Source organism: Daphnia pulex, chromosome 4 (genome assembly GCF_021134715.1).
Source record: "Daphnia pulex isolate KAP4 chromosome 4, ASM2113471v1".
Lineage (NCBI taxonomy): Eukaryota > Metazoa > Arthropoda > Branchiopoda > Diplostraca > Daphniidae > Daphnia > Daphnia pulex.
This window is the reverse complement of record NC_060020.1, coordinates 3,351,217-3,373,357: the sequence shown is the minus strand read 5'-3', so window position 1 is coordinate 3,373,357 and position 22,141 is coordinate 3,351,217. Positions and strand designations below refer to the sequence as shown.

The window sequence follows — 22,141 nt, the reverse complement described above, 5'->3', positions numbered from 1 at the left end:
CAGGGCGGAATCGGCCAGCTGTTTATTTCTCCGAGCCGATCAGCAGCGACCGCAAATGAAACGAGTTTCGTGTCTTGCTCTCCAGTCTACAATTTTCTTTCAAGCTCTGCCTTAGTCCACTTCTTTTGTACCAAAAAGAAACAAAAAAATGTTTTCTCGATCTACCAGGAAACTGAGAACAGCTGTTATTGGACGAGAAGAAGAGGAACCGGGTCAGCTGTTGATTCTCACGGTGATAAATGTCGCCTGCGAAATACACAGTGAAGGATACCCCTGCTACTACCACCACGGTTGGTACCGGTATTATTCATTTACGCCCTTACGCAACAAACGCTGCGGTCGGTCATGAAAATGTAGCAAGGGAAATCCAATCATTATTTTCAAGAGAATAGAAAGAATCTCGGCTGGGAAGAACTGCTAAAAAGAAACCACCAACCGTAATCGCCACAAACTTCTTTTCAAAAAGCTAGTCGAGTTCAAACAGTAGTTGCTGCTTGTGTCACGATCGTGTCGATTGATTCCAAACTCGTTTTATTCTTTTTCGTGACATTCTTTTCAATCTCTTTTAGACAGTGAAATGGATAAACCTGTCGAGCTGGGAAATGACGACGATTAGTAGGCCGACTGGGACCCCTACAAACATATGACATAAAATCCGACTGCTGAAATGAAACATGGATGTCAACTTTTTTCAAAAGGAGAACAAAATAATTGGAAAGAATTTACGCGTTCAGCTGTATAAGAAGACAGATTTTTACCCTGATTCTATTTTTTTGAAGCCGCCATCTGTTAAATAACGACTTCACCGATTAGAAAAAAAAAAACTAAGGGCCGACGACTCGTTAACGACCTAGAGCCACTCCCGCTGTTTCATTTGCTCTGCCACAAGAAAAATGAGAACATCAGCCTTACCCTGCAGACTCACACAAATTACTTCTTTAATGAACAGCAGTTGGGTTAAACGAGAAGTATACCTACTGTGTGTATATCAATTTCCCTCGAAAATTTTTAAGTCCCGATAAATCACGAAACAGATTTCACATTCCAAAAGTGGTGAACGCATTTCAAATAGTTTTTAGCGTCTTTGCATAAAATTGTTTCGGTTTGCATGAGAAAGCTCGAGTGATGTGCTGGCTAGTGCTGCGCATGTTTCCTAACTGTTACAGAATTCCGGGCGATGAGTGAGCAAGTCTGGAACATTGACGGATAGTTGACAACAGACCAGAACGGAAAGATGAACTCTGTCGAGACAGATGCGAACGGCGCTACTGATCCGCTGGAGGCGATGAACAAGGTATTGGAAGAGTATCCGGACGGTGGAGAGGAATTTGAAGAGCTGATCGCACCCGTCGAAAAACACCTGCGGAACGAAATCCGGAAAAGAAACGCCCGCATCCTGTTTAAGGTATCCTGTTCTACCGCCTTGGCTCTGGTTACCATTTTCGCTATCGTCACCTACACTCCCGTCTACTCTCACCTGCGCGCCATAAGCCGTCTCGGACTTATCAAGGTAATATTAAATTACATTATTCTAATAATAATCATTTCAAAGTTAAATACAGTTTAAGGACATGTCTGGGTAAACGTCGATAAGAGCTTTAAATGAAGTGCGGTTATTAAGATTAATGAAGCGTTTCATTGGATCAATCCACGCAGTTGACTCCATACTGGGACTGGAGTGATTACTACCATCGAGATTGCCTGGTTGAGAATACATTCTCCAGCACGGATGACTCTTTCATACAGCCCGATTGTTCGGTAAAATTATCTGCACGCGCAAAGCTTTAAGAATTATCTTTTAAAAATACACAAATTGTTGCAAAAGGCTTGTGAAGACATTGGGACTGTAGACGTCATCACTAATGTATCGACAAAATTACTAATGGATCATTACATCGATCAAAATATCCCTGTCATCGTGGGCGACGGTGCAATTGATTGGCCAATTGTAAACGATCCCGATTTAAGTCTCGATACAATCGCCAAGGTAATCAAAGACGAATAAATTAACATTATTTTGAATCCATTAAAATGACTAAAAAAACCTGTCTTGCTAAAGGCGTACCGTGACGACGATTCTGGATGGAAGATATGTCAGTGGAAAAGTAACTTACTCCTGTCATCCATTGAACTTGATGATTTTATCCAACAGGTTAGCAGCTATTCATTCGATCGGCCATGGTTCGCTCAATGGTAAAATTATGCAAATAGTACATTTAAAAAAACATGTTTGATAAATCTCTTTGCTCAAATAGGGAAAACTGCGGTCGTAAAAGTGTTAAAACTGGACGTCGATTCTACTCAAGACCCTATTTCATAACGCCGGTTTTTGACATTTCTTTTAATAACTGGATTCTCATTTCTAATCGTTATCAAGCGCAACGCTTCAAACAAGTATCAATCGTAAAATTTCTTTCACCTGACGCAATCCAACTGTTAAATGGCATTTACTTTGCAGGTCAAACTGCATACGAGATTGGCAATGATTGCACAAATTCGCGGATCTATTCGTCTTCAGTTTCTCCCGCAACAGGCCTGTAAATCTGAATGTCCGTCAATTCAATTCACCTTGCTGGAAGGTGAAATAGGTCAGTTTAAATAATAAGAAAATAATAAAAAAACACGTACCGGTTGAAAACCTGTTTTAAAAAATATATATATTTTTTAAAGCTCTCTTTAATCCGAAACGGTGGGACTTGGAATATCAACCTGGAGGAGATTCTTTAAATCTGGGTTTCATAATTCAAGGAGAAATTGATTAATTCATGATAGTAATTGAATGGGTGTGTCTTAGCACTTTAATTTGATGTTTAGTCTCAGCAAAAATATACTCTAGATGTTAAACCCTCAAGTCTAATTTTATACTAATTCTCGGAATCCCATTAAAGATTCAATGGAATGAATTTCTCAGTAGAAGCCATTGACCCGCTTATTCTCGGGATCAAACAGAGGCTTCAACTGAATACGCGCTTTATACTTGTCGCCCATGGCTTCAATAAAGTAATCTCCTTCCATAAGGTACTTGGTTGTAATGGGCTCTTGTTCGTTTTGGCTATGAACATAACCGTAGCCAATGCTGCAGCCAACCGAAAATCCATAGTCGGCTCGACGTAAATAACCAACCACTTGGTCATTTCTCCAGATGGCTTCCATGCCCCAAAGTGGTAATTTCCTAGACATAACTCATCAAAATCAAATTAGGACTTATTCATTCAATTTATAGTGACAACATTTTCTCACTCTTCAATGGCGAAGACGGCGATTCTTTTGCTCAGCCCTTTCTGGCGTTTCTCTTCCAGGGCTTTCCGACCCAGAAAATCTACCGTACTTTTCAATTTGCACGTGAAGGCTAATCCAGCTTCCAATGGATTATCTTCAGAACGGAGATCCATATGCCAGTGACGGTATCCTTTTTCCAGACTCAGAGAGTCAATGGCCCGGTAACCAGCGTTACAAATACCAAAGTCTTTTCCAGCCGCCATAACCGCCTTGTAAACTTCAACGGCCGACGACGGAGGGACATGCAATTCCCAACCTATAATAATCATTTATAGACTGTCACGACGTGCCGGAAATGGGTTATTTCACTAAAAAGGGAGAGAAAGAAAAGTTACCCATTTCTCCAACAAAAGAGATACGCAATGCACGACAGATATGGCCGTTAATTTCAATTAATTTGTGAGCGGAAAATGGGAAATTTTCGTTGGCAAATCGAGTTGCGGGACTGAGTTTTTCCATTAGTTCACGACTTTTCCGAACCAAGAACAGATGACGTGTTAGATATACACGAAAACCATCAACAAAAGTTTCATTTCATGTTTTACCTTTTGGGTCCCTGAATAGAAAACAGGCAAATACTATCAGAGAGGTTAACCAGTTTCGCATCAAACCGGTTGTCTTCAATTGTTTTTCGGATATGCGTGAAAGACTGGTATGCCGATCCGCCACCGGCTGCGATATAAAAACCTTTTCCCTGTGAGAATCGCACGTCGTTAAAAGAAACAAAAACAAACACACGAGGTTTCCACGAAGAGATAAAAATAAAAACCTGGAAAGAAGGTTCCCATGGAGCAGTGGACGAGCCGTCGATGAAACTAACAGTCAAATCGGATTCCACCCCTGCTTGGGCGTTTAGCATACAGGTGTAGCTGGTTTCACCGGCAGGTTTCCGCATATTGTTGGTAAATATCCAGTCAGCTGCTGCTTGGGCATCAGGGCCAGTCAGATAATAGTTGCCAAAATAGGACATGTCCTATTCAGTTCAAATAACAGTCATTTTAAAAAATGACACTATTTAAGTTACACAAAGAATAATAGTTACGAAAATCGCCACTCTTTCGCGAGCCCCACGGCATTCCTGCTCTATCTATTTAAGAAAATAGTCTTTAGTTTCTGATAGTTTAAGGAAGACTATTGGCATAGTTTACAATGGAATGATTCTTTGGGAATCCAAATGTGTAGTCTTCTTTAAGCCGCTCGACATACGCCTGGTCCTCATTTATGGCATGTCCATATGCGCCGTACCAATCGTATGGCTGAATGGAAGCGATTCCCGACTGTGAAAACCATCCAGGCCTTTCCCATCCGTGTCTCTCCTGAAATACGCATCCAGCTTTCTCAAGCAACGGAGCAATCGGTGACTTTTTCATTTTCCTTGAAGCAAGCGGTTCGTCGTGTGGGTAAACAATCGAATAATTTTTGGCGTATGCCTCATGAGAACGTTGGCGGATCCAATCGGTGTTTCGCGTTAAATCTGGAGAAAAGCGTCTGATATCGTAGCTAAACATGTCGAAATCAGGACGACCTTGCACTATCCATTTAGCCTAAAACCAATTTAAACATGTTATGAATATGATCGATAATGTCGATCTTAACTAAATATTACCAATTGCCATCCGCATCCTCCTCCAAACATCATACCGGCTGAATTGAATCCACATCCATGATAAAATCCTCGCAGGGTTGGCTCCTCACCTTAACATACCCATTTAAATGTTAAATGCTAATAAAGACAAAATAAATGAAATATTTTTACCCATTAGAGGTTTGTGATCGGGAGTGAAACTCTCAGGTCCACACACTGTGGATCGAATACCCGTAGTAGCTAATGTGGGACATCTATTGACTGCTTTATCAATGTGTACGCCAAAAACATCCCAATCAAGCTCGTACAAACTAAACGCTTCATCCTTTGAAATCTAGAAAAATAATCGCCAAGTTGTAAAATGAAGAATCAAACTTTTGATAAATATAAATTGCAAACTTTGTCAATGAAGATTGGGTCGTTCTCATATCCGCCTATCAAAAAATGAAATTGCAGTGAATAAAAAAATAGTAAGTAACTGAAATTTAGAATAAAATCTTATTGGTCAGAAAATATTACCGAAGGATAATGCGTCTCCTTGCAACTTGAAGTAAATTGACAAATCGTGGTCTCTAACATTCGGCATACCAGATATGCCAGGGATTTTCTCAGTAACAACATAAGCTAGATATAAGAAAATGCAGTCACGATAAATTCAATTAAACATTTGTTCTATCAAAATACCATGTTTTGTTACAACTAATGGAACGGCCACATCAACCATAGAGCCAATATAAGGCGCCCACGCTCCTAAAAATGTTCAATATTTCAATGAAACTTGCTTCTTATTTTTCTTTAGCAAATACTAACCGGTGCAGTTAACGACACACTTTGTTTTGATTGTTCCCTTATTCGTGTGGACTGCAGAAACTTGTCGGCTGCCGAATAAAGATGTGTCCGTGTCGATTCCCGTAACGACACAATCCTCGACTACTTTGGCACCTGCGCGAGTGGCTGCACGGGTAAGGGCAGTGCAAAATCCGGCAGGATCAACGACACCATCTCGAGGACTAAATTAAATTGAAATGAAAAATTTTAATTTCATTTAATAGTTAGGTAAACGACGATTAAAGGAATTCTATTAATATACCTATACAATGTCCCGTAAACGTCGTCAACGTTCATAAGTGGATAAAGTTTTTTAGTTTCACTTGGTCCGAGGACGTAAGATTCAGTTCCAAATGCTTTACCAAGCGTCTGCAAGCGCTTGTATTCATCGAGCCTTTCCTATTTATTTAGAAGCATCATTAATTTTAATTCATAGGAAATGCAATAAAATATTAAAACACTTTACTTTGGAGGATGCAACAAATAATCCTCCATTCACAATGTAACCTGGATCGATTCCAGTTTCTTCTTCTAACCCCTTCAAAAGCTGATGAGTGTAAGCTAAGAGACGGACGTCGATATCCGAGGGTCGCAATCTTCAAATCATTGCAAAGATGGCATAAGTTTTTATCAAGTATTTATCTTGTGAATTTTGTACCTCCAAACTAAGCCAGCTGTTTAAAAAAAAAAATACATATTAGCCAATTAAATACCTACATAAAAATTTTAAGGTAAGTTTGTTTACCTGTGTGCCATGTTGTGCCACTTGTGAGACGATTTCTCTCAAGTAAAACTGCATTTTTAACACCGAGTTTAGTTAAATGGTACAAAGTGTTGCAACCAATACTGCCACCACCTATTCAATTATTGTAAGAAAACAATTATGAAGAAAACTATATAATGAATAAAATTATTATATGCAGTACCCAATACCACTACATCAGCCTCAGTAGGCAATATCTGTTCAGAAGTAGATTCAGTTTTCAAAACAGTTTCATATGGTACTCCTTCCCAAGCTTTGTGGGATACAGATGAGAAAGGTTTTGTCAAATTTGATTTCCTCAAAAGCCCCTTTATTTATAGGAACAAAAGTTTTTACCTTACGAATGTGTCAAGGTCTAAATAAAAAGTTACCAAATTTCGAAAACGACGAAGTGTGTTCATGACTAATTTATTTGCACTAGAATAAATGCATCGAATTTCTTCCAAAACTAGAAAACGTAATAGATAAAAAAAGTAAATTTCACTTTTATTGGTATTTGCTTGAATATGATGGTATAATATCATACCTTATATACTCTTGTCCCTATGTAAATTCAGGAAAATGTAGAGCTCACTCACATTCAAAAGGTTAACTGCGCATTTGAGCCCTCTCCTAGATTCGAAGTCAAAACAAATCAAAAACAGCTGGGAGTAGGTTAGGCAACGCCTGTCAGTAGATGTCAAGTTGCTGAACCCAAGCCGACTATCAAAGCAACTGTCCCTCATTCTGGCAGTACATAATCTGATATCAGTGCTAAATGCATGTTCAGTGTGGATAGACGTTTGTTGCAATAAAATGCGACCGTTAGTTTTATTCCTAGTTTTTGTTGTACTTATTGTGAATTCAGTTGTAGTAGCATATAGTAATGAATTTACCATTACTATTGAACCAGGAAAGGAGGACTGTTTCTATACACCAGTTGCAAAGAACATCTACTTGGAAGTTGACTATCAAGTTAGATATACATATCTACCGGTTTTCGTTGTTGAACAGCGTTGATAGCATTTTATTCTTCTGCGTCCCATTTCAATGTAGGTTATTGATGGACAGCAAGGGGAGTTAGATATCGACTTTCATTTGACATCCCCCACAGGGCGGAGAATTGTGATGGAATCAAGAAAAAGTGACAGTACTCACAGGTAGTTAGGTCTTTACTTTTTCGTAACCCTTGGCAGTGTTGATTTCTCCTAATGCTTATTTATTCTATAGGACTAAAACTTTTGAAGATGGGGACCACAAAATTTGCTTTGACAATACCTTTTCAATCTTCAGTGCCAAAACAGTCTTTTTTGAAATCTCCACAGACAACGACGAAGATGATGATGATAATGGAGAAATTAAAATTGAAAAGAAAAATAGTGATGTATGGGGAGATACTGACCAGGCCTTTTATGCTGGTTTGAGACCAGAAGAAATTTATGATATTCATGTTCAGGATATTAAAGTAAATATTAATTTTCTTTCATCTAAAAGTTTTGAATTTTAGAATTGATTTTGAATTTGTTATACTTTCAGGATACAGTTGCAATGGTCAGGGGAAAGTTAACAAGAGCTCAAGAATTTCAGGATCAGATTAGAGCCTTTGAAGCTCGTGATCGTAATACGGCCGAAGGAAATTTCACTAGAGTAAATTTCTGGTCAATGATCCATCTCATCGCACTTCTCATCACCGGAGTTGTTCAAGTTGTTATGGTTCGGAGTCTTTTTGACGAAAAATCAACGCTTCGGCGCCTTTGGAAACAAGGAAAAATGTGAAGCAGTCAACATCGTTTCACTAGTCACATGGTGCCAGTAAAAAAAACAATAAACAGAACTACTTTGTAAATCTATTATTTACGGATTTTGTATTATTTTAAGTTTCGAATATCCTAATGCGCGTAGCTGGAATGTTACAAAAAAATTGGCACTTTGAGATGTTGCATTGCATTTTAGCTGCCTAACAGTAAATTAACGAAAAGGGAATTTATCAAATCAATTGATTGATAATGTGCGTAGTGTAACAGTCATAAACTAGTCTACAAATAAGGCAATGGAGAACCTTTCCTCCTTAAAGTAGTTAAAGGCGAGGCAGTTGGAAGGACGGGGCTGGACGTTGCGCTGCTGGAGTTGGATCGATGGAAATTCATGTGAGCGTATATCAGTAAACCAATATCTTTGTGGCCTGCTTCCATAGCGATAGATAGCGCTGTGCTACCATCCTACAATAAAACATCATTCATTATTTATGCTTTCAGTTTCAAGATGAGATAAGTAGTGTAAAAATACTGTACATTATCTCTTAGATGAAGATCAATGTCCGTTTGGGCTAGTAGTAGCTTAACAATGGGTGTATGACCGTGTTCAGCTGCACACATAAGAGCAGTCGAGCCGTCCGCATCTTGTACATTCACATCAGCGCCAGCGGCTAATAGGAGGCGTACCACTTCTACTCTTCCATGGCTGACCGAGAGCATTAAAGCTGTTTGTCCGTGCTATAATTGGACAATTAACATTAGCTAATATTTCTTCATGCGAGAAAATTAACGAATACTGATCATACTTGAGTTGCTTTTGAATTAACATCGCAAAGAGAGAAGAGGCGCTGAAGTACTTGGGATTCAGTATTATTAGTTGGTTGAGCTAAAGCTGCCAGCATAGGCGGACTATAACCAGCTTTATTTCTCAGTTGTGGATAACACACCTGTGTCGACGTAATAAAATGAAACATATGCGTCGAGAACACTTGAAAAATAGAACGCACCTTTGAATCGAGTAAAAGGCTGACGATATCCCACTGACTGTGCGACACTAAGGTTACAAAAATATTAAGTTAAAAATATTTGATAAAATCTAAAAAAACCAAAATTTCTTACCTGCGTAGTGTAACGACGTGTTGCCATTATTATCCGAAAGATTAGCTACTCGCTCAAGCAAAGCCATGCTCAAAGATTCGATATAATCCATGTAATCTTCAACCGAGTGAGCATCTGCTTCCTTTGTGCTGGAAACCTGTACAGTCACATGATTATAATAAGTTTAATACTTTCTCCAGATGTCGGAGGAAAAGGTACAGATTTCCCGTATCCATATTTAGGCCCGCACTATTAGTTTGTCCCTTATAATCGGATGAATAGTCAATTAGCTTATGGTACCCCACCCAGAGATTCTTACACGATTACGAATGCGAGATAGTGGGTTATTCGAAAACGAACAAAGAAGACGACAGCTGTGAAAAACATGTGCAACAGGCCACTATTTCTCCTGTCTGGTTCAACAATTTATGCGATGGAGATGTTATGCCCAAGGACTCCAAATCGTTTGACAATTAACAAAGTGGGGAAGACTGTTTAAGGAGAAACTCGAAAGTTACCTGAATCCATTCACGTCGAACGATTTCGATGGCATTAACCAACAATTTCGAGCTTCCCCTTTGTGGACGATGGATGGAATCGTTCAACACCTTGAGGGCGGCTTTCATTTCCATTGAGGGCTCCACCCTATGGGAAATAGTATGGTTGTAGAGCTATATGACCAGAATACCAAATTAGACCACTCTCACCTTATACGGGGCTTAATGGGTTCGGGCAAAGTCTCTAATCCTTCCCCCTCCTCCTCCTCTTCTCCTTCCTCCTCTTCTTCTTCTTCCTCCTCATCCTCTTCTTCTTCTTCATCTTCTTCTTCTCTTACCGACTCATCTGAACCCAAATCACTTTCGTCGGCTTCTCTGGAACTTTCCGATTCTGTTTCGGACTAAAAAAAAAAATAATAATAATAAGGTTCAGTTATTAGTTTTCGTTGTGATGAAAAATGCTAGACTTTGCCATACCAAGCGACGACTGTTAGTCGACTCCGGCTCTGGTTTCGGTAATGATTCCTGGTCGGGTTGAGCCTGGACGGAAAGCGGAGAGCATTCTCCGAGCCGAGAAATGCGTGATAACCTTGGACTGTTGAAGCAGCTATCATTTGTCTGTATTTCTTGATCAATAGTTGCTACAGCAGTAATTTTGGAACGCTCCTCACAATCCTAAAGTCGAAAATCGATAAGCAATCAACCAATTAAAAATAAATAAATAAAATTATGTGAGTAAGATTACACATACCTGACATGTGGTATACGACTGGGTAGCTACATTGACGCCAGAGGCAGGACGGACGAGATCAGTTGTTCCACATGAAACATGCCTCAACCGGGTTCTTATGTTAACACAACGATCGCACAAGACATCGTTGACTGCACCATCACCAATAGCGATCGACTTTCTTTGTTGAAGTCGATCGATTGTGGAGATCTCCTGCTTCGATGCACTCAGGAGACTAGATTCGGTTTGAACCTGGCGATGGAACACATTTGGCCTGCGAAATGTGGGAGACTGAGATGGTTGGACGGCTCTAGGAGTTTGTTCGCGATCCGTTTGGACTTGGCGGTGTAAGACAATCGGTTTCGGTGCTGGAGGAGGTAAAGGCTGAACGACTTTCTCTTCACGTTCAGTTTGGACGTGCCGGTGGAAAACAATAGGACGGTATGTAATAGGAGGCGGCGGCGGCGATGAGTGAAGAACGGGCGAGTCTCGGTCAGTTTGTGTTTCAGCGTTTCCTCGAGGCACCATTTCTTGCATCATAGGCATGTTAACTTGGACGGATTGAGAAACTTGGTCCAAAATTAGCTTGTTAGCATTCGCATCCATCACTGTCTGCGTTCCGGATTCGGTCAACGGCTGCAAAAAAGTCTGAATCATCTTGCTGGAAACACTTTTGATCCAATTCTCTGTTTGGCATACGCCATCCCTTAGCGTGTTTGAAAACGTGCCGACACCCATCTCCTTTTTCATGGGACCTGCAAAAAAACAAGTGTTTAATTAAATATAAAAAGAAACGAAACACCAAAATAAGTAAAGATGAGCCACCAACCTGTTCCGCGTATGAGTTTATTTTTCAACTCCTGTAACTGGAGAGCCATTTGGCGTTTCTCTTCCTGCAACACTGACACTTTGACCTGTAGAACTGGAATGAGCTTCACCTGTTGCTCCAACTCGCGCAATTTTTCCAGACTGGCTGCCATTTGCCCACGGACCGACTTTATAAGAAAAAAGAAGGAATTCATTGGGGATTCAGCCGTTAAAATAAAAACAATGTTCAAGGTCAGATAAAGGTCTTTTAAAAGTCCAAAGTCCATAAAATGTTTACCTGAAGAGCTTCATTCTTGGTCTCAAAGGAGCAATCCGCCTCACTGTCCTTGCCTGCCATAAAGAATTACCAATTCAGATAGTGTGACGCTTCTCTTCGATCCGTCTCTGTTACATGAAACTTGATACGCAATTTATCTTGCTGTCGCAAGCGATGTTTTTACCTAGTGAGCTCGTAGAATTATAAATATCGGCAAAGCAGGATATTTGGGAAGACTGAGAGTGACGAGAAGATTGAGAAAATGTTGCTTCAAAATCGTCAACCGCACGATTAAGTTCTCTTGAGGGTCGATTGCGTAACTCTAATGCGGCTCCAGAGTTCTCAGACTCTCTCGGAACGTCGATGATTGGAGGTAGAACTGAAGAAGCTGCTATAAATGACAAGAATGTTCTATGTGTGGCTACCTTTGACCAACATTAATAAATGTCATACCTAATACAGATGTATACGATGGAGTGGTGAGCCCCAGCAAGACTTCCATGGAGTTGCATTGCAACCTTCTGGTACGTCTCTCCTCTCTCTTTTGTTTGAGGTGCTCACCAGTAGCCAATGATTCACAGAAACGAACAAAGTCCAGATCAATGTGGAAGCCATACGGGCAACACTGGCATCCAACTTCATTGCTGGAGCTATGGGACTGGCAACAACACAATCATATCCAACAGTAATTGCACCAACTCCCAAAGGTGTATAAAAGTTTTTTATGACCCACCTGGTTATTGTTAGATACAAACAATGTGCTGGGCCTACAGGGCCGTGGCATCGGCGAGGGTGTGTCATTCAGATTACCGAGTCCCATTGTTGCTTGATTGAGAGACTATGGATAAGGAGAAATCAATCGTGCAGTCTTAAGCCTTCACTCTTCAAGCACTGGGCATTTCAAGTAACAAATGGGGTGTGGTGTCTGAGAAAAATCGCAATTGAGGAGAGAAAACGACGACTACATTCTAAGCACAGAGAAAGCTTTTTTTCTCTTTTTTTCCAGCAAAACCTCGGTTGTGTAGCTATATACACCTTTGACGTGTGCTGCTGTACAACTAACAGGTGTTCCCCCCTCTCTTATCTTATGTTGGTGGTTGGCTGTCAAACAACAAGGAATGAATAATGCCCGTTGTCCTGTTTTTGTTGAATAAACATGCACAGAACGCCACCTGTAGGCAACACATTTACTTTTGTTGTTGTTTCGATCTATTTGAGGCAGAAATAACTAACCCAAAAATAAGGAAATACAATCCCAAGTAATAAAATTGGCGAAAACGTTGACTTGGCAAGTACATTTTGATTTGCATGCATCTAAAAGATCAAAAGATGAAAGTGAGTGTGAGAAGGAAAACTTACGCTCAGGGCCTTTGATCTTCAAAAGGTTAACCCGTTGATGAACTACCCGCTAGGCGGCGAACCGTTATTTCGTCGAGTCGTGTCTTGTATTTTTCGTTCAGTGTCTATCTCGCACATATAATAATTAACCGTCGTCGAGCAAACGGATTTAGTGAAGGAACTGAATAATCAACGTATCTCTTTTTTTTGACAAGTTTGCTACTGCACTCCATTAGGTAAGTCTAAATGATTGAAAGCGGAAAATCGGTGTTCTGATGTAGGCTTCTGTGTCATCAGAAGTGGTTTTACGTCACGCACTGTAATTTTAAGGAAATCCTATCCTGTAGGAAGAAACAATCGGGTCAGGTCCTACTCTGTCGTATTGAGGTAATGAAAGAAAGAAAAAACTCATGTTGGTTATAATCCCCCCAGGCTACATGGTTCTGCACAATTAATTTATGAAATTGAAGAGAAATTTCCTAGAAATTCCCTCCACTGCCAGTACTTCGCCAGTCCATATTTTTTTTCATTTAGTTTGTGCTCTGAAAAGCTGCTTGTTGGATTGTGACACACACTCTGGAGGAAGTGGGATGGTCAGTTTCAACATCCTCTCTGAGAGTGTTGATAGTTACTCAAGCTATCTGCATGCAGTCTTTTTGCTCTGCCTGTGTTGCTCCTCATAATATGTTAGCAGTTTAGTGAAAATATTTATATTTTAAAATGTGGATCTATTCTCCTGTGTCACAAATTGATGATACGGTCAGAGCTCCCAGGAAGAAACAAGAAAGACCCTCACGTACAGGAGATTACCAATTATCCCTTGAACGCTGTTTGCAAATAAGTAAGCTAATAATTTCCCTTTTTATTTTTATTTTCCAGAAATGTCAAACAACACCAAGAAAAAACAAGAGGAAAAACATCTCAAAATCCTGAGAGAATTCCTCTCCTTGTCAACAAACAAAACATGTTTTGATTGTAATCAAAGAGGTCCCACTTACGTCAACACCACCATTGGTTCATTTGTGTGCATATCATGCTCAGGAAAACTGTAAGTCTGCTGTAACATGGAACAAAGTTCAAATCAATGTCATTGAAATTTCCTCGTGTTTATCGATTGCAGGAGAGGGCTTACTCCACCTCATCGCGTCAAGTCAATCTCAATGGCATCTTTCACTCCAGAGGAAATAGATTTCCTAAAGAGTCGAGGCAACGAAGTAATTGAAATGTTTTAATTTCTCGATTGAGGAAGTTGTTGACTGATTCAATTGTTTGGCTTCCGCAGTACTGTAAACTTGTTTGGATGGCCCATTATAATGCGGCGGAGCTTTCTTCGGAAACGAAAGACGAACAGAAATTCAAAGATCACTTAGTTGCCAAATACGAAAAGAAGAGGTAAACAAACAAAGGGGGGATTGTCACGACTTTTTCCTTTGAACCAGAAACTCTTTGACACGTGTTTTCATTGTTGTGTAGATGGTATGCCGATCCTAGCACGCTCACCGATAGACTCCCAGCAGCCAAGCTGAATGGGATGAATGGTGAATCCTCTCAACCTGTTCAGGCTCATCCATCAACGGTCACGTCTTCCCCAGTAGCACGTCCTGTGGTCTCTGCGATTCCCTCGGTTCCACTGTCATCAGTCCCACTATCAAAGACTTCAGATTTGTTGGCCGATTTGGATTTCTTTGTTCCAGCCGTACCCTCTGCTGGCTCAGCTTTCTCTTCACCTCGGAAAAATCACTCGTCTATTCCTCAGTCCGTCAGTCAGCCATCATTTGCCAATTTCCAGAATGCCGATTTCTTTTTCTCGGGTATGTTTCCAGTCCATCTGTGAAGAGGAATCTTCGATATTTGTTTTTATATTCTTGAATATACTAACATTCTTTGTACATTTTCACAAATTTTCGATAGAAACTTCGCCGCAGAAAACGATTGCTGCTCCGGCTGCTGTCACGCATCAGGTCCAAAGCGGAGCGGTCAATGGCATGGCAAGTCCGCTTAAAGTGGGGGCATCGAACGGAGTTGCAGCTCCGACAGAAGATCGCTATTCTGCACTAAAAGACCTGGATGCATTGTTCACAACACAGACGACGCCAATAAGTGAGCCAAGCGTTTCGGCGGCGGCTAATTGGAATCCTTCTTGGAATACCGGAACCGCTCAAGCCGCCACCGCCCCGCCTACCCACCTTCATCACCACTCCGAGTCGGTGTTTTCCAGCAACAACAACGCTGCTGCTGCTGTTGCAGTGGAAACGCCCGTAGCGTGGTCGTCGTTTACGCCTTCGAACAGCAGCAACCCGAGTAACCCTTTTCTCGGTAAGTGAATGCACGGTGACTGGTCATGTCGTAAAGGAAAAGGAAAGTAAAGTGAGCGTGTTATTGCATATTGGACAGCCGTCGCCTCTGTGCCTACTCAACCAGGTACACAACCCGTCCATTACGGCAAGCCAGCTCTTCCCTGGGCCAATTTCTCTTCATCGCCTCTGTCCGGCTCTCCGAACATGACCTCTGGGACAAACGTTGCCTTTCCAGCTGCCAGTGCCGCCGCCGCCAACAGTCACTTTGCTTTCGGTTTCGGCGGTCATCCCAATCCTATGGTGGGTGTCGCAACGACTCTCACCACTAGCCAGTCATTGGACCTGTCGCCCAAAACATGGGGAACTTCGACCGGAATGAACCCTTTCATGGTTAGCATAAATCACATGCCTTAATCCTTTTTGCTGGCTGCCTGTCGATTTGGATTTCACTGATCTTGCTGATGTTTTGTGGACCATTTTGTGTGCCATATTTTTTTTGTTTTGATTTTTCTTTTTCCAGGATGCGACCAGTTTTACCCAGGGACGGTCTCACAATCCTTTTTTATAGCCATACTGTTAGCGTTTGAAAAGAAAAGGAGAAAAAAGACAAAACAAAAGGAGGAAAGAAACCACAAAAGAAAACACGAAAAGAAAAGGAAGAATTCTTCACCGGAGAAATGCGCCGTCATCGAAAATTTCGTGTGGTCGAGGATTTTCTATCTTTCTGCTCCCATTTTTCATCTTGCTCCCCGAAAAGAAAAAACAACTTTCTGCGTAAAGCAAAACTGAACCTTAAAAACTCCCAAATTCCTTCTAGATGAGGGAAGGGTAAAAAAAAAATGCTGCGAATGTTTATCTCTCGTTATTTATTGAAGAAGACATGGCAACCTTGCTTGTGATAGGTTATTCCACACTCTTTATTATTATTATTATTATTAAAAAACTTTTCTCTGGTCCATGATATGTCCTCCCTTTGTCCTCCCTTTCTTTTGTGTGTGCAACAAAGTTAAGGGACAGGATTGAAAATCAATACTTTGATGGAGGATCTTCTATTCTCTCTTTACACCCAACACACACACATCCAGCCCCCAGTAGCAGTAGCACCAGAGCGAAAGGAGAGAGCAACGAAGCTTGGGTCCGCTCCCGGTGCCTGCTGTCATCGGTCCAGACGAGAACAAACAAATCAAGAGATTTACTACTTTATACAATCAAGAAGTATAATGTTGGGCAATTGTCGGGACCTCGTTCATACATTGTGTCCCACTTTTGTCTAGTGCCCGCGCGTATATTTAGAGATATATTTCGTGTGTGCGGCGATTTTGGCCAATGTTTCCGCTTCTTCCTTTATCCAATTTTTCGTGTCTCTATCCTTAACATCCTCTCTCCAAATGTTATTTGTCTATGCCTGTTATATGTGTCGTGTGTCCACGGATTCGGAATCTAGTCGGCTAGAAAGAAAGAAACAAGTTTTCGATGAAACGAAAGAAACGGGGGGGGGGACTGAATTCGATAACGTCAATCTTAACTGCTGCTGTGTTATACGTGTGTAAAACTGCAGGCTTTAATTTATTTATTCATTCTTTTTTTTTGTTCAGCTGCTTCTTCCTTCAAACTGTCCTTTCTCTTCTTCCATGATATCACGCTATTATAATTAAGACTTTAAAAGAATTAGTCACAAGAAACCTGTCCATATTCTTAACGTTGAAGATAAAATGAAGTAACGAACGCGCGGCAAATTCAAATCGACGCACGGTACCAAGATTCCTCTGCTTCTCCTTATTATCAAATTATGATTAGATTTTTTTTTTTATCTGACTATTAACCCGAACATGATTTTGTCCGTTTCGGAAAGTCCATTATGTGTTGCCCGAGTGCCTTACATTTACACAATGGTCGGACGGGCCATAAAATTGGATGGGAGAATACGAAATGAGAGAAGGGCTCAAGAGTGGGGGCACCATTTTCTTTCTTTCTTTCTTACATACATATATAAATATACTGCAATTGTGTTGTATGTATTTATCCGTTTCCTTGTTCCACGGCCGGAGAACATCATCTCATCTTAACTTCTCCACGCTCTTTCAAGTCTCATCCCGCCTCGCCACATGGGGTTGACACACGAACACAACAATGTTTCTCTGAAAACAACTAGCGTATACATCTTTGGCGTTGTAGTATCTCCTTACGTGTCCTCTGGTCCCGCGATCGTCAACTCTTTCTCTCTGCTTTCCTTTTCCGCTCGGCGTCCTTTCTTTAATATTTTCTTTTTTTGTTTCTTTCGTGGCAATACATCTCCGACACACCGCTACCGTTTGAAAACAATTTTACTTTTTTTTTTTGTCGTTGTTGTTTCCCTCCTTCATCGTCATTTCAAGCCCCATTGAATTATTGTTATTGTGTTCCTTATTTTTTGGGACCCAGCGCGCCGGATGTTCGCCCGTCTCTCTCTCCTTTTCGAAAAAAACACTTTCTTTCATCCATTTCTGATATATATAACATACTTTCTCCCCATACTATAAAGAAAGCGAATCAACTGGCTATGCAGTTTGCCCAGTTTTCCAAAAGAAGAATCTCCGCTGCAGGGTGGGGTTTGGTAGAAGAAGAAGAAAAAATAGCCGCGACGCCAGGGTAATAAAAAAGTTCCGGTCGTGATTTGTGGCGTCATTCTTCTCGTTTCACCGAAAGAAAGAAAAAAAATCTATACTTTAGGATTTCTTTTTCAATCTTGCACACTCCACTTGTTTCTTAACGGTACTCGTGCGTGTTCCTCGACTCGCACTCGCCATCCCCTATCCCCCACTTGCAACTGCGCTATAAAAATGCAGTTAAAGAGAGGTTGGATATACATAAAAAGCGAATCATTGGAATTGAACGGTTTCAGGATATGAACTGTGGATGCCATTTAATAACGAAGTTTCTCGTCCAGATAGTTACATGAAGCAGCAAATCGGTTCTATAAGGTTATAAGCCACTCTTAAGCAGGTGGCAAACGATTAGTCGCTGCTGGAGGATGGCGCGTAAGACGTAATAGTACGCACAAACTGCAAATTGGAAAACGAGATTGGTGGCCGCGATGAATAAGTATTTTAATAAAAGCGACTGTATAACTCGACGGTACTTGGCGTGCGCCCGGATGATGATGTGCTGCTGTGCTAATGAACTCTACTGCTTCTGCTGCTGCTGGCGGTTTGACGGCGACAGAACGAGAGCTCGTTAATGAAATCAACTTCAAGGAGCCACACAGCACACTACACACAGACAGACACACACACACATATACATGAGGAGCAGCAGCAGCCCAACGGTTGATTGATCTCGAGTAGCGATGAGGGAGCAAGGTGAGCAAATTGGCTTCTTTCCTTCCCTTTTTAGATATTTGATTTGATTTCTTTCGAGTTCCTTTTTTTCTCTCTTTTTCGCAGTCGAGCAGAAGGAGCGACAGAGGAGCCGGTCCATTCGTGTGACAGTCGGCTAATGGGTTGCTAAATGTCTTGGGAGATTGGATATTCAATATCCCGGGGACACTCTCTCTCTAGTCTCTCTCACTTGAGTCGGTGGCAGCCATTGGCTCGGCAAACCTTGCCATCCAGCATTAGAAAGGGTGATGAGTGTGGGAGGAGTCATTTTGAATTGATGAGGTGTTCGTGTGTCTACAAAGGATAAATCAGGCTGTCAATCAGCTCGTGATGGTCTCTTTCTTCTTGGCTAGCAGCTCCTTATCTTTTTCTCTTTTTCTTTTCTTCCACGACGATGGCGACGGCGAATGGACGGGCGGCTGGCAAAGTCTTTCTGCTGCCTCTCCCGCCTTTTCGCTGTGCTCCTGGTGTCTATGTCGTTCGAGCTCCTGGGCTCCTAGCTCCTATAGCTCGCCAGTGGCATATAGAACTGGAGCGGCGATCGATCTCCGCTTTCTCGCTGATTGGTTCACTTCACTCACCGAGTCGCGGGCCGATCTTTTTTCTCATCTTTTTTATTGTCTTTCGATTCCCTCCATGAACGAAAAAGGAGCTGCTGTGCTGCTCCTATGTATTTTGGTGGGGGGAAGAACCTGGTGGTGACAATAGACGGGTATGAAGACAGCCGAAGAAGAACTCATCTATCTTTGTGGGTGCGATGCTCGCTGACACGAGAGATGCCCGTCGCTCTTTCGCCCAGCAGCTCTTATTTTCTTTTATTCTTGAGGCTCGTTATAGGGACGCCATCTATCTCTTTACGGGGTCCGCTGCTGTATACATGTCCCTTCTTCTTCTTCATCTCCTACTGATTAGATTCGTCAAGAACTGCCGCATATCGTCCGTCCCGCGTTACACAGCCCAGCGTTCAGATTGTATTTAGAGTTTGAGAGACGCGACCGGATAGTTAGACGCAAAGAACTTTGATGCTGCCAGCAGTTTCCCCTATTTTTTATTATTTCTTGGAAGAAGAAAAAGAAGAGGAGGAAGACTTTTCTGCGGTTGTTTGCCCTTCTTCTTTTCGTTCCCAAAAGTTTCCGGCTATCACAGATTAGATTAGGGAAACATGGTCACACAAAAGCAACAGACGTATATGTGAATCTAAGGATATACATCAGCTATACTATTTCTTCTTAAAAAAAAAGAAAAAAGAAAAGACGACTTTTTGCTCAGTGGGGGAGGAGGGTAGGCCGGTGAGCTGCAGTGCGTGACGTAATATGGAGCGTAGGACGGCCAAGCCAATCTGGATTGTGCCCGTCGTGATTGTGTGAGCTGTCAACTAGCGGCATGTCCGTTGCCCTCTCTATGAATGATGAATCAAACATATGTCCCACCAGGCCAGCCGAGGCCGATCCTTCAACCTATACATCCCACCCCACTTCTTCAACGGATTGTCACCCCCGCCGGGCCGATGCCGTAAATATCAGCCGGACTCGCAAAGCTCTGGGATATCACATAAAAAGAGCGAGGTCGCCATAGGAGCAGTTCAGGTCATCATGTGTCCAGCAGCAGCTACACGAACGCCATTTTCTTTTGCTTTTTTTTCTTTCCCAGGGAACGTTGTACGTACATAATAAACCTGGACGTATTAGGACAGCGAAACTCTCGCCCTTCAAAAGTTGCGAGAGTCTATATACGCGCGCTGCGGTCGTTCACCGGACACACGAGTCCGTTGAACCGCGTCCGTCCAGCCGTATATAATGCAAATATAATTTGCCCGGCTGTAGTGTAGACTCTAAACTACTACTTAAGTTACGAAGTACGCAAGTTTCAAACCAGAGAGAGGACAATGCTCCTTTAATCAAAATGATTCTATAAAGCTACATAGCAGCTATATATGGTGGCAGACAGCAGTCTGGATTGTGTAGATCTACTAGTTTGGACGACCGAGATTGAATCAATATTTGCTTGTTTGGAAATAAGGGCCGTCTGTTTTACTATGTTTTTTTTGTTTTTTTTTCCTTTTTCCCGCCCGGTTGCTGGGGGTTCTCGAACGTGTGTGTGTCGGCGGTTATAATGATGGACGCGTCCTCTACACACGGACTGGACAATTTTCCTTTTTTTTTTCTAGAACGTGACCCATCATCACGAAAACATACCTCAACTTACTGGGTTTGAAATCGCACGCGACTCGATGTTATTGCGCCAAATACAAAAGGCGAGTCCTATTAACCTTGGAGCGCGAGGTTTGAATAAAAACCACACGCCAAAAAGCACGTAGACACAGTTATGATAAATGTTGGTGTAATTTTCAATGCCCTTCGTGATTCTGTAAAATAAAAAGGAGAAAGAAAAAAACCCCTAAAGAAATGAATACAATTTGTGTTTTGTTTTTTCTCAATAAACAAAAAACAAACGGCGAATAATCCGCCGACACGGACTGGCAACTTTTGTGTGTTTGGTCGTTGGCATATGATTTGATCAAGTCCCATGGTTACTATCGCTATTATTATTAGACGACGACGACGACGAGCGGGAGCGAGACCACACCCACGTGAGAGCCCGTGGGTGTTGGTTTAACCCTTTGGCTCACTCTTCTCATCCATCCGGCGGAGTGTGACGTGTTTCTCGGCCGAGATAAAAACAAAATAACCGGAAGAAAAAATAAAACAAAAAAAACAAACAAAAAAGAAGCGAAGAATCGATAAAAGCTGCACGCTCGTGTGTATAGTACACACACACATATGAGACTGTCACACAAGTAGCTGAGCGGGCACACACACGGCCGTCTTCTTTTTTTTCTTGTGTGTGTTTAATAATTGGGCGCCGGTTGTTTGGCCGTAATAATCGAAACTCAAAAGGGGCGAAAAGAAGAAGAGGCGCAGAGTCTCTTCCGTTCGTTTTCCTTTTTTTCTTCTTCCTTGTTGAAACCACAGCACGTCTTTTCTTATATTCTATCCCTTTGACGATGATTTCTACATTTTTCCCCTTTTCTATCCTCCCTTCTCAACCCACCCGCTCCGACTCCTGGATCCTGCTGAGTATGAGGTTGGACAAGGAACGACATGTCTCCGAGTCACGTAGCATTTCGTGCGTGATTGGAGGATGGTGACGCTGTTGAATCAAACAAAACCTCCACCCAGGGAAGGGGGAAAAAAAAAAGCGACATGCACAAAAAAGAAAATATGGAAGGAGCGAATACAAGGAGCACAGCAGCAGATAGATCCTATCCTATATATGGATATATTCGGAGCTGCAATATTATATATATACTGTAGTAGTAGCAGTAGCTCTCCACTTTTCCGTCGTCGTCGTCGTTTGTTTCTCCCGAGGGTTGCGATCACGAGGGCGGCAACGACCCGACCGTTACAATCCATAAGGTTAGAGACGTTCCCATCTCCTTTCCCTTATATTGATTATCGAATAATTAACTTTGTCTTTCTCTCTCTTTCTCTCTCTCTCTCTCCGCTGGATCAACAAAATCTTACCCCACCCCCCCAAAAAAAAGGGCGATAAT

General features: G+C 41.7%; 5 protein-coding genes across 11 annotated transcripts; 3 read left to right on the top strand and 2 right to left on the bottom strand.

Moving 5' to 3' along the window:
• The first annotated feature begins 1,118 nt into the window (after window positions 1-1,118).
• LOC124192526 lies at window positions 1,119-2,602 on the top strand. The gene is made up of 6 exons (XM_046585885.1): window positions 1,119-1,510; window positions 1,657-1,758; window positions 1,826-1,987; window positions 2,060-2,193; window positions 2,256-2,394; window positions 2,459-2,602. Exons 1-6 carry the CDS (start codon window positions 1,235-1,237, stop codon window positions 2,600-2,602), a joined length of 957 nt encoding a protein of 318 aa, XP_046441841.1. The 5' UTR covers window positions 1,119-1,234.
• A 37-nt stretch (window positions 2,603-2,639) lies between these two features.
• LOC124192477 (sarcosine dehydrogenase, mitochondrial-like) lies at window positions 2,640-7,097 on the bottom strand. 2 transcript variants are annotated; one of them, XM_046585819.1, is made up of 20 exons: window positions 6,982-7,097; window positions 6,827-6,903; window positions 6,619-6,763; window positions 6,438-6,548; window positions 6,351-6,366; window positions 6,159-6,288; window positions 5,955-6,091; window positions 5,675-5,874; window positions 5,549-5,614; window positions 5,384-5,488; window positions 5,264-5,298; window positions 5,036-5,198; window positions 4,886-4,974; window positions 4,428-4,823; window positions 4,322-4,366; window positions 4,049-4,252; window positions 3,825-3,973; window positions 3,615-3,748; window positions 3,241-3,535; window positions 2,640-3,172 (listed from the first exon to the last, which is right to left on the bottom strand). In XM_046585819.1, the coding sequence occupies exons 2-20, from the start codon at window positions 6,854-6,856 to the stop codon at window positions 2,908-2,910; spliced, it is 2,715 nt and encodes a 904-aa protein (XP_046441775.1). In that variant the 5' UTR covers window positions 6,857-6,903; window positions 6,982-7,097; the 3' UTR covers window positions 2,640-2,907. The 2 variants fall into 2 exon arrangements, with proteins under 2 accessions (XP_046441775.1, XP_046441773.1); XM_046585817.1 differs by having other exon boundaries at window positions 3,825-4,252.
• A 70-nt stretch (window positions 7,098-7,167) lies between these two features.
• LOC124192480 (transmembrane emp24 domain-containing protein 1-like) lies at window positions 7,168-8,284 on the top strand. The gene is made up of 4 exons (XM_046585827.1): window positions 7,168-7,409; window positions 7,491-7,594; window positions 7,665-7,899; window positions 7,971-8,284. The coding sequence occupies exons 1-4, from the start codon at window positions 7,251-7,253 to the stop codon at window positions 8,208-8,210; spliced, it is 738 nt and encodes a 245-aa protein (XP_046441783.1). The 5' UTR covers window positions 7,168-7,250; the 3' UTR covers window positions 8,211-8,284.
• Window positions 8,283-12,888, bottom strand: LOC124192478 (KN motif and ankyrin repeat domain-containing protein 2-like). 4 transcript variants are annotated; one of them, XM_046585822.1, is made up of 14 exons: window positions 12,331-12,888; window positions 12,051-12,255; window positions 11,782-11,988; window positions 11,619-11,671; window positions 11,343-11,508; window positions 10,535-11,268; window positions 10,261-10,458; window positions 9,994-10,184; window positions 9,805-9,931; window positions 9,308-9,443; window positions 9,196-9,242; window positions 8,995-9,135; window positions 8,726-8,926; window positions 8,283-8,653 (listed from the first exon to the last, which is right to left on the bottom strand). In XM_046585822.1, exons 1-14 carry the CDS (start codon window positions 12,415-12,417, stop codon window positions 8,471-8,473), a joined length of 2,676 nt encoding a protein of 891 aa, XP_046441778.1. In that variant the 5' UTR covers window positions 12,418-12,888; the 3' UTR covers window positions 8,283-8,470. The 4 variants fall into 4 exon arrangements, with proteins under 4 accessions (XP_046441778.1, XP_046441779.1, XP_046441777.1 ...); XM_046585823.1 differs by having other exon boundaries at window positions 11,782-11,985; window positions 12,331-12,728; XM_046585821.1 differs by having other exon boundaries at window positions 8,995-9,242; window positions 11,782-11,985; window positions 12,331-12,732.
• Window positions 12,889-13,004: 116 nt separating this feature from the next.
• Window positions 13,005-17,540, top strand: LOC124192479 (arf-GAP domain and FG repeat-containing protein 1-like). Of its 3 annotated transcripts, none has more exons than XM_046585825.1 (8): window positions 13,005-13,171; window positions 13,815-13,983; window positions 14,056-14,149; window positions 14,218-14,327; window positions 14,409-14,746; window positions 14,847-15,251; window positions 15,330-15,622; window positions 15,753-17,540. In XM_046585825.1, the coding sequence occupies exons 2-8, from the start codon at window positions 13,817-13,819 to the stop codon at window positions 15,798-15,800; spliced, it is 1,455 nt and encodes a 484-aa protein (XP_046441781.1). In that variant the 5' UTR covers window positions 13,005-13,171; window positions 13,815-13,816; the 3' UTR covers window positions 15,801-17,540. The 3 variants fall into 3 exon arrangements, with proteins under 3 accessions (XP_046441781.1, XP_046441782.1, XP_046441780.1); XM_046585826.1 differs by lacking the exon at window positions 13,005-13,171 and adding an exon at window positions 13,192-13,322; XM_046585824.1 differs by lacking the exon at window positions 13,005-13,171 and adding an exon at window positions 13,473-13,731.
• The last annotated feature ends 4,601 nt before the right edge of the window (window positions 17,541-22,141 follow it).